General features: G+C 36.3%; 1 protein-coding gene across 3 annotated transcripts; it reads right to left on the bottom strand.

Annotated features, from left to right (window-relative positions):
* Positions 1–269: 269 nt before the first annotated feature.
* Positions 270–6,848, bottom strand: LOC107484587 (PRA1 family protein A1). 3 transcript variants are annotated; one of them, XR_008008539.1, is made up of 8 exons: positions 6,457–6,848; positions 5,982–6,022; positions 5,816–5,894; positions 4,232–4,318; positions 4,067–4,155; positions 3,880–3,951; positions 3,622–3,789; positions 270–588 (listed from the first exon to the last, which is right to left on the bottom strand). XR_008008539.1 is itself a non-coding variant. In XM_016105139.3 (8 exons), the coding sequence occupies exons 1-7, from the start codon at positions 6,612–6,614 to the stop codon at positions 3,686–3,688; spliced, it is 630 nt and encodes a 209-aa protein (XP_015960625.1). In that variant the 5' UTR covers positions 6,615–6,848; the 3' UTR covers positions 270–588; positions 3,653–3,685. The 3 variants fall into 3 exon arrangements, 2 of the variants coding, with proteins under 2 accessions (XP_015960625.1, XP_052117088.1); XM_016105139.3 differs by having other exon boundaries at positions 3,653–3,789; XM_052261128.1 differs by lacking the exon at positions 270–588 and adding an exon at positions 792–884 and having other exon boundaries at positions 3,653–3,789.
* Between the last annotated feature and the right edge of the window lie 3,961 nt (positions 6,849–10,809).

The raw sequence follows: 10,809 nt of genomic DNA, 5'->3' as shown, positions 1-10,809 counted from the left end.
ACACACCTTTAATAGATTTATTGAAAGTAACATAAAAGAAGAAAGATTTGGTGACCCGTGGACTAACTCAAAGGTTTATCGTTGGAGCAATTAATGAACCAATTTCATTAAAATATATTAATTTCAAGTTTATCGTTGGAGCAATTAATGAACCAATTTATCTTCTTCCCTTTAATATGAAATCGCACAGCAGCACAGGTATACCGTATATATGAAACACCACCATACATGGCAAGCGATCATTTTGTAGTCTACCAAAACAGCAATCATAGCTCAAAATGAAAGAAAATCAATAATAAAAAAGAAACTCAGAATCTTGCAAGTTTGCATCACATATCTCATACATTTTGCAATTAAATTTTCAATTAGGGGTGCTACTGTGGTGACAGTCTAGCTTACAGCATTTGTCAATGATATTATAAAAAACCTCCAAATGCCTCCTATTCATATAATAAGCAATGAAAACAGTGTACTTTACAAACGCAAGAACCTTGAAAATTTACTATCTGCTGATAACTTCCAATGATATGCATTCTTCACAAGTGTCCATTCCAATTGAACATTACATTAACTGAACAGCAGCAGCACCTAAAACAAGATTACCATCAAAACTATCATTTTTGTTTCTGTTTTTAGGGCTATCAAAATATCAATGTGTTTTCAATCTTGTTCAAACAGAAACTACATCAGTTTGGCAATAAACTTGGCACTACAATAGTCAACTCGAAGCAAAAAAAAAAAAAACCCAAAAAAAAAAAAAAAAAAAAAAAGGTTAGAAACCTGAAATTCACATAAGATACCCAACGCCACAATTATACTGAAAATTTTGATACCCTGAAAGGAGCAAGATATGTCGACGTGCCACATGGTCATTTTAATTCAGCCTGGAATATTAAGAATGTTCTGAATTCAATTTTCTATGGGTAACATAAATTATGGGAATTAATGCAAAAATCAATCTAACAAGAAGAGAATTGACATAAATAAGGCCAAAAGTTTGGGCAACGCCTCAACCTCAAGTTGCCCAAGATATCTTGGAGTAACGGTTCACTAGACTTCCACGGAATGAAAATTAAAGTTTTAAACATATACCAAAATCTGTCCCCAAATGTCACTACTAGAATCTCTCTCCGACAACAATCCTGAGAAGAACTATGTGCCCAGCTCCACCCCTTGTAAATCTGATCACCTCCTCCCTCAATGAACCAACCATGAAAACTCTCAAGTTTGATTACAGTTTTCAGAGTAGCTCATTCTTCAATTATTTGAACCATATCCCTATCGACCTTGATCCTTCCATACTTCTTCAGAGAGCCATACAACTTATTCTTCTACATAACTGTCAGCAGTTACCACAAATGATGTATATGTTAACCCTATCAAGAACTCCTATAATTTTAATACAGAATAATCAGATAATTGGAGGTCAGCTTCATTCATTTTTGGAAAATCCTTAGTACCACAAAACCTGTCAAAAAATATTATCTGGATGACCCCTCATTGGTTTTGTCTTCCAGCTCACCTTGACCATTGGCATATTTATAAGGCACTACTGTCAACAGGGACCATTTCTTATCACCACCAGCTCTAACATCTAGTCACTGCCACAATCAGGATTCCTAGGCCTCTTCACAACACATTCTATACTGGAGTCTTTATCTCCAATAACAAGCCCAACCTTTTGGCATTAAGTAAGTATCACCTCTTCTAGAATGTCCATAAACTCAGAACCTGCCATCCTTGACAACAAAATTCAGAGACTCTTAAATACTTAAACAGCCACCAAATCAAAAAACGATCTGTTGGAATCCCAAGGATCATCACTAATCAGTCCTGCATTGGATAAAAACGGAATAATGCATAATTAGGACATAGTAATACTATCAAATTTTCTCTCTTAAGCCTCTTGGTCAAGACTGACACAACTTTAGGTTCTCTTCACCGCCTTGGCTGTGCTAATGTTTTTGAAAATGGTGGTTGGCTAGGATGAAAATTTGAAAATGTTCCCCACATTTATAGGAAGGATTCTGTTGTTATCTTATAATTGAAAACTACAAGACTCATGTTCATTATCTTAAAATTGTGGGTCAACACAAAATCTCAAGCTCATTTTCCTAGTTTCTCTCTTAAATCTATTGATTAAAATTTGATTGAACTTCGGAGCTGATTCCACACTTAACTGAACATGTGATAGGCTCTACACCAAAATCCACTTCTAACTTGTCAATTCATAACTCATACAGTACAAGATAAGAATCATAACGGTGTTTGCATGCTACATCATCTCATCTTAAAGCACACACCCAATCATCATCTAGGCCTCTTTGCGTTCAGGGTCAGAACAATGTTTTGAACAAGAAATCCATCAAAGCATCACCCCAAATGCAAACCTAAGATACAGTAATACCAAAGACTTTTAACAATTGAATCCCCACCACCCCCTCCCTTTTCCCCCTCTTTTATTGTTGTCTCTTGTCTTTCCTCTTCTCTTCTCTGCTGATCTGCTCCATGTGGTATCTTAGTGTTCCAGTTAACAAATCCATCCATGAGAACCATTTCTCCCACAAGACACTAGCCATACAACAACCTCTAAATCTCTAATGTTGATAGACCTACAGATTAGTGTAAAGCTGAAAGGAAAACACCACGTAGGTTGAAGAAATTTTGTATTTTACTTTAACCTCTAATCATGAGACAATCTAAATACAGCGTATTTAAGGGTGGCTAGCCTAATTATTGATAAAAATTAAAATAACAAAATACAAAGACTGATGCCAAAAACATGGTTTAAGGGTGGCCAAGCCTAATTATTGATAAAAATTAAAACGACCAAATACAAAGACAGATGCCAAAAACATGGAAATTTGATGCCATTAGTTTCTAACAATAACACGAATGAAGCAGAGTTCACAATTTGGGCAAATAATTTTGCCTTGTTGCAGTCCACGTCACTCATGTCCTAAATTATAGTAAATAAACTTCCAAGAATCTCTATGACTCTACCCTAAAGAAGGCTAAACTAAAGCCTAAAGAAATCTTATCTTTTGTAAAACTATATTGCGTCACTGTAACTTTGGTTCATTTGATTGGAAAATTGGATTAATGCAAAAGCTATGCAAGCTTCCTACTCGAGTTACTTTCCTAGCATTAGATTCATGTTATCCCATGGGGACAGAGTCACATGTTCCCTTAATCCACCCCTTACGTGCAATCCTAACAGTACAAGGATCAAGACATAGATAAGCACAAAGTCATACTCATGAAACTCTCTTTCCCCAATACAATAATAGAAAACCCCCAATAACTGCACAAATTCAAAACCTAAAGAGTGATACTGTATATTGCTAAAGATGAGATTTAACTATTTTTTTGGTTATACCAATATACCATGCAGGTATCTCCTCAAGTTCAACCTATTTGAACAACTGTGAAACTAACCCCCATTTGACAATGAAAGTGCATTCTTTGTCTATATCCCAGAGGTTCCACAGAATACAGAGATTGATGTATCAAATCTGCTATCAGAGATGAAGACAAAAATGCAACTAGGACTTGAGAGGCACATTTCAACAAGTAGCATTTCACAAATGTTGTAGAACACAATTTACAAAATAATTTAACTTGTGAAAACACGAAGGTAGAAAGCACTCACATCCAAAACCAAAAAGATTATGTAAGCTACAGCCTATAGCTCACTATAATTGCGCCATACTGCACGAAATTCTTCTCGGAATGTGTTTAGACGTGCTTTCAAGTTAGGGGTTCTAAAGCTTGCATGCAGGATGGTAGCTGAAAAGAGTGAGAACAATAATCAACCAAAAAGTAAGAAGTTAAATGCTAGCGATGAAAAATATTAAAATTTCTGAGCATGAAATTTACCAAGAAGACCAAATGCAAGTGCCCACAAAACAGTTAGAAGACCAGCAGAGACAAACCAAAGGATGAAACTTGCTGCATGAAAAGGGGAAGGACTATTAGCAAAGTTATCTAAACAACAAAGGTCTAAAAGAATGACATTTGAAACAATAACATGAGCTATTATATTAGAAAGAAAGTAATCATTTACCAGAAGAAAATATCAAGACAAACACCCAACGTGGCCGACCACATATATAAATCGCTCTCTTAGATGATGGACGTCCCCGTATAACAGGCCTGAAGTTTCAATCGTTACCAAGGGTGCACTAGAGTCCAAAGATCTCCAATGACAATATATATCAGAGATACTTACGTAAGGGGAGGTCTCATCTTGGCAGCTAAATGTGGTGAAAACTGCCTAACTGTTCTTGTCACTCTCTCACTAAAGGTACCTGCAAAGCTGCAAAAAACTACAAATCAGATATGAAAAGAATAATGTGTGTGAATATATATATATATATATAAATCCAAGAGTTGAACCCATGACCTTTTGATTTTAGTATAACAAACTATCCTGGCTAAACTCAAATTTTTTATTATTATTTTACATTTAATCATTAATGCCTATTAATACACTAGTGTATATATATATATATAAGGAGGGGGAAAAAAAGTAGAAATCAGTTAAGCACTTTTACAAAGTAAAAATGTGACAGGTAAGTTGAAGACCTTCATAGTTTAAACTTTCGCAAACAGATAGATCCACTGATTTATGTATAACATCAGTTAAAATATTTTAGAAATTGTACAGAGGTAAATCTTACCAGGAACTTTACTCTTTTAAGCCCTTGCCATTTGAGAATAACCAAATATTAATATAACTCGTTTTTATCCATCTCTCCTTTCCTTCGTATCAATATTGCAGCCAAAGATAAACTATTTTATTTTTCCATGAATTTATAGAACTCTCTTTCCATGGATACAAATCCCTGATCTATTTTCCGAAAAGATCAAATGAAAAATGCCATGTTGAAGTTCTCAATAGGCAAAACTAAACAAATCATTCGCCTGTTACTGATTTTCTTGGACCACCCTCTACATCTAACCATAAGACCACCTCAACTCTAATGCGGTCTTTTCTAATCTTTTCTATTTGCTTCCCACTCATCCATCTAAGCATCCCCATTTCCCTATGCAACATTACTGCTGTAATGGTTGTACCATGAGATTTACGTTTAAGATTTACCCACTATAGTGACCTAACCATAATTTGTCAGTATAAAGGTACTATAACCATAATTTTCTTATTATCCTCAAAACAAATGCAAGGACCAAGAAGTCAAAAAATGGATTTAACATTATATTCATTATACGATGCATGATGGGTACTGATCCTGTTGTAAGTTATGTAACAACAACAAATAACATAGCTTTATCTCACTAGGTAGGACCAGCTGGCCAGCTACAAAAAACCAGTCCATATTAAACTTTTTTCCTTAAGGTTTATAAGAAGCATGTTTCTGTATGAAGTTACACTATGAAGATTACACAATAATATTGTAAATAAAAGATGCATAAACACACTAATTATATCATCATAGCTACACCCAGCAAAATATGGCATCTGCATTGAATAAACATAAAATATAAACTGGTGGATTCTTGATTGAACTGTATCGCTAAAGTATGATCTTGGGCTATTTGATCAACAATAAGATTGCACACTAATAAAATTGAGGCATGTGTTACTATTTTTGCACAACTATAAAATCCAGTGTCTGGATACCAAGCCTAAAGTAGGCAAAAGAAACCAAAATGCAAAATGTTCAACAGATACAGAAGTTTTGCCCCCTAACTAGTCCAGCACCATTGGACTTACCTAATGTTTGTTAAATCAAGTGAACTCTGAAAACAATAGTATTTTGTTGTTTTATTTATGAAGAGTAACACAGCTAACCTGTCATTTAGGAAAGCGATGCTAAGGGCGGTAAGAAGCGCAGCTACTATAGCCAGTGGCCTCCGAAGAAAACCCAATACTGCAATTTGAACCTCAGATGTGAGACAGGAAGGATTTCATCAAAACCTTGAAAATGAACAAATGATATTTCATTATAACTACTTACTGAGAACAGAAACAATCAAAAGGAAGTAGTTGGTCCGATAGCTGCAAACACAAGCATAACAACATTATTGTCCAATCCAAAATACTTTCCCTTAGTGATAGTAAGCTATTTGCCACAAACACAAACACAAACACATCAAGAAATTATTATTGCTGGAAAAAAAAAAGAAGAAGAAAAGAAAAAGATATCCTATCATATCATATAAAGAAACTCATCAAGATGTGGAAAAAGGTTAAGGACTCAAGATATGATTAAAATAACAAATAGATAACTAAATTACATTTCGCATCCTAAGAATTTTAGTTAAGCTATTAAAATCTGAAGCTTTTTCAGTGATTTCAATAACAAAATTTAGTTCCTTTGGGTGAATCATACAATAAAATTCCAGTTTCAAATTTTCGAAATTGTAATGATTGTTAAGATGACAACTGAATTATAAACAAGATTGTTTGTAAGGGAACAAGAAGTAAGGTACTAGTAGAGATTGCATTTGAAGCGGCTATCCCATTTGGAGGAGGATCTCGGCACCGTGAACCGCGAGAAGAACTCCGACAAGGGACGCGGCGGCGACGACCAGTCCACCTCCCGGAGAGCGTCCACCAGATCCTCCGCTGTAACATTTCCCCAATCCATGACTGCCTCTCTCTCTCTCTCTCTCTCTCTCTCTGTATGATTGATGCGAGAGAAAAAAAAACCCTAGCTATGCTTCAGAATCAAATTGAATACAAGAAATTGAAGGAAGGGGAAGAAGGAAGTGTTCAAAGTTAATAAGAAAACTGAAGAGTGAAGAAAACAAGGGAAATGAAGGGGGGCCAAAAAACAAAACGAGATTGTTTTCTATTCTATTTTGTGTTGCTTGACTTGTATTCTTTGTTCATATTTTTAAGATTTTTAAAAACGTATCTGAAAATTGATTTCATAGATGTCTGAACCCGGATTCGAACCGGAAACCTCTCATGTGTGAGACTAGCGGCATAAGCGTATATATATTATAGGATTTTCTTTTCAAAATAAATAAAAAAATATTTTATTTACCGAAATAAATAATTTAAAAAATAATTACGAAAATACGTCGCATCTCTTATCTCATTTACAATATAAATATTTACACTGTAGACGAGATACGTAATAAATTATAATGTTTATCGTGTAAACGAAATATAGTAAGACATTTTCAACAACTATAAAAGAAGAGTAAACACCAAATCTGGTCCTTGTCCATTTTCATGAAGGACAAAGCGATCTCTGTCCAAAAAAAGGGACAATTCGACCTTTAACCTTTTTATTTTGGGACAATACGATCCCTCTGTTAAAAAAATTATTTAAATAATAATAAAAATTGGTTTTGTAAGGGATTTTATTTGTATTTTGTGGGGGTTTTAAACCTTCACAAAAATTTATTTTCAATAATATAGCTAATTACTACCACAACTACCACTACCTTCTTCATCCTCATTATTATGGCTCCTACTTCTATTATTTATATTGATTTATCATCATCATTATCTCTTCTACAATTATCATCACTAATACTAATATTATCAACATTAAAGTTCTCTTTTTTCATTTCTTATTCGATGTTATTTTTTTCTTTTAAAAAGTATTTGTACTACAATTACTATTTTTTGTGGCATCATTTTTATTGATAGTTTTTCTTCACTTAACCACCATTGGTGAAGGAATTTTTCAAAAACAAACTTATTAATAGTTTGTGGAGGTTTAAAATCCCCCACAAAATACAAATAAAACTTCCACAAAAAAATGTGCAACCCTTGGTATTCTCCACATACATTTTATATCTTTTTCTCCTCCACTTTTCTTCCAAAAAATAGACAAAAATGTCTAGTAACAGTGGATATATGGTTGTCTGTGTGTATCCCAATTATTATATAAGAAATAGTGACAATAGGATGATATTTGAGTGTGATAATCTGTTACTGTTGCACACTCGGCGAGTAAGTTCCTTGTCCGAGTTGAATAGTCTGATATTGAGTAACCTTGGTGGTTTAGGGAGAAAAGAGATCGGAAGGGTGGAATATAGGTTGCTAGCATCGTTGGAAAATGTAGTTTTTCCTCATATTTGACATCTATGAGAGAATCATACTGGAACAAGTAATGGCACTTTCCGCGGAAGTTGGTGATGTTGGTGGCAGTGGATCCGTCCACTCGACCTTTGTGCTGGATGACCCAGCTCTTGCACCACGATCGATTCATGTTGCTAGTCCAGTGAAAGACATGAACGTGGATTATGAAGACTCTGATGAGGAATATTTTGTGGATAGCAACCATAGTGGTTCTTTTAAAGATGATGAGGAGGAGGAATTTGTACAAAAGACGTCAGCCAAGGCAGCAGTCCGCTATGTTTTGCCCTCGCCCCCCCCAACCCAATTCTAGCACTATCAGATGTACCAAGTCATTATCATGCATTAGATCTGGACACAATGCATGAGAAATCTCTGTTTTTTAATACCGGAAAAGATGATTACAACCTAGACGGTGGGGTAAAATTTCGCGCCAGCCGCAGATTTAAATGCAGAGATGCAATAATGTATGGAGTAAAAAGCTACAGCATTCACAGAAGTGCTAAGTACCAAGTTGTCGAATCGGACCGATTAAGGTCTAACTCTATCAACTCAACTAGAATGTCCAAAGTAGACAACCAAAGTAAAGATGTAACTCTATCCTAATGAGGTGAACAATTCATTCACATGCAGTCATGGCCATCCAACTAATTTCATCGTGACCTCTTTCTGGAAGAATGAACTCCCCTATGGCCGGGTCCACCATCCTGCAAAATCATATTTTGTCCATCAAATCAAATTTTGAAGTTAAATATTTTTATTGCACTACAAATATCATCAAATAAGTAACAAGTAACAACGTGAAGCATAACCACATGCGACGAAAATAACAAATGACAATGCTAGGAATTAACCAAGACATACAAACCTCATCATCGACATCGTCGTCCATGGCAGTGCAATTTCTTCGATCATGACCTAATTCGAAGCACTGCCGGCAATGCCTCCCTTTATTGCCATTCGTGCTCCCGTGAGGTGCACCCTTTGACCTGATAACCTTTGGGTCACGAACGTGGCTTCGATCCATCCTGACTTGAACGCAACGAATACTTTGTCTTATGACACAAAGAGATTCAAACTCCCTCAACATTTTGGCAACTTCCGTCATAGCAATGTCGTATGTTTCGGTGGTTTGCGTAGCTTGAAAACACATTGACAGGCAAGCACTTCACAATGCGCTGTATTTAACGTGAAATCCTTCTGTGGGATCCGATGCCACATCCATACTATTGCTGCTGGCTACTTTGGCATCTTTGCACCACCTACAAAACACCAATTGGCTCGGCAGCCCTTCTTTCTCTAGCTCTTTGAGGACACAAAATATATGGCAGCAAGGAATCCCTAACCTCTCCCACAACTTACAAGAACATGCATACTTATCACAATTTCTATCCAAGAATACCAACTACACATGATGGAGCCTTCGAAACTTTCTAAACATGAACTTCTCAGTGCTACCAAAACTATCCATATGCAAGATTAACAATGCCACGACCCCCTCGATTTGTTTTTGCACCTCATAGAATATCTCTCTCATGTACAACTCACTCGTAGATCTTTCCAAGGTTTCGAGACCCGTAGTCGTCACCGGATTAGAGTAAAGAGTCTTGTAATCTGCAATGAATTCGTTGTTTCGGTAATTCTTAACAACTCGATCCAGGTTCTCAACCAACTCAAGCAAGCAATTCCCGAATTTGATAAATTTCATCAGTGACGAATTAATACATTCGCATTGAAAAGTAGTTCGAATGCTGGCACAAAATTTTCCATCCAAGTAAGCATTTGCCCATAACTCTCTCTTTTCATATGTCTTTGCAACCCAATCGTTGTCCTCTAGACCGAACGACGTGACCATGTTCATCCAATAGTTGTCAAACTCTTCAACATCAAAGTGACCATACACAGTAGTCTTAAACGCAGCACAAAAATATTTGTCCTTGATATTCACAACATCATTTTCGAGCAAGATGCCAGGTGCATAGTCGATGTGTCGCGTTCAAAAATTCACTTTGAATGGCCTCTCGCATGGATTCATCACCATCTGTGACAACCACTTTCAGCTCCTAGTGCCTCATTACCTCCATGAAGCTACTTAGCAACCATTTATAGGACGGAATCTTCTCGTCCTCTAGCAAACCGAACTTAAAAGTAATTGTCTGTCTGTGGTGGTTGGTGCTTGAAAATATTACAAGAGGTCTGTTGTATAAGTTTTATCTGTACGTCGAGTCGAAAGCCAACACATCACCGAAGCATTCGTAGTCATGTTGCATGTGACCATAATACCAAAACATGTGGCCAAGGTGTTTCTAATCATAATACGTATACTGCACAACTACCATAGGATCCAACTCAGCCTTGCCCTTCAAGTAGCTTATTGTTGCGGCTGCATCTCCCTCCACGATCTTGGATTGCCTAACTCCATCCATAAAATTATACAAGTCCTTACTTATGAAGTTAAGATTGTGATATCCACCACACATATGGGCAAAGAAGCCCATGATTTGAGTTGTCTGGAAACTGGCATCATGCATGCTATGTATATGCGCTTTGTGACCTTCTGTGATCTTCCTATGCGGTGCCATTAAATTAGTGAACGCTGGGGACGCCAAGTCGTTATTATGCTTCTCAACTAATGCCTTCGTCCTCCACCTTCCACAACTTTTGTCCAGAAACACAACAAGCTTGGCATTGCAATTCGTTCTCGTCTCCGGTTCATGTGGCCTTTTTCTGTCAACCCTCTCATAGTG

This window comes from Arachis duranensis, chromosome 4, assembly GCF_000817695.3.
Source record: "Arachis duranensis cultivar V14167 chromosome 4, aradu.V14167.gnm2.J7QH, whole genome shotgun sequence".
Lineage (NCBI taxonomy): Eukaryota > Viridiplantae > Streptophyta > Magnoliopsida > Fabales > Fabaceae > Arachis > Arachis duranensis.
Note: the sequence above shows the minus strand (reverse complement) of the source record. Positions and strands in the feature narration are given on the sequence as shown.

Bases quoted from the DNA above. Each gene is read 5' to 3' on its own strand.
- LOC107484587 (XM_016105139.3), bottom strand. From the start codon at position 6,614: ATGGATTGGGGAAATGTTACAGCGGAGGATCTGGTGGACGCTCTCCGG. The intron at 6,023-6,456 runs GTACCTTACTTC...TTGTGTTTGCAG, and splicing joins TTCAAATGCAATCTCTACTA to CTATCGGACCAACTACTTCC. The intron at 3,790-3,879 runs GTAAATTTCATG...CACTCTTTTCAG, and splicing joins ACTTGCATTTGGTCTTCTTG to CTACCATCCTGCATGCAAGC.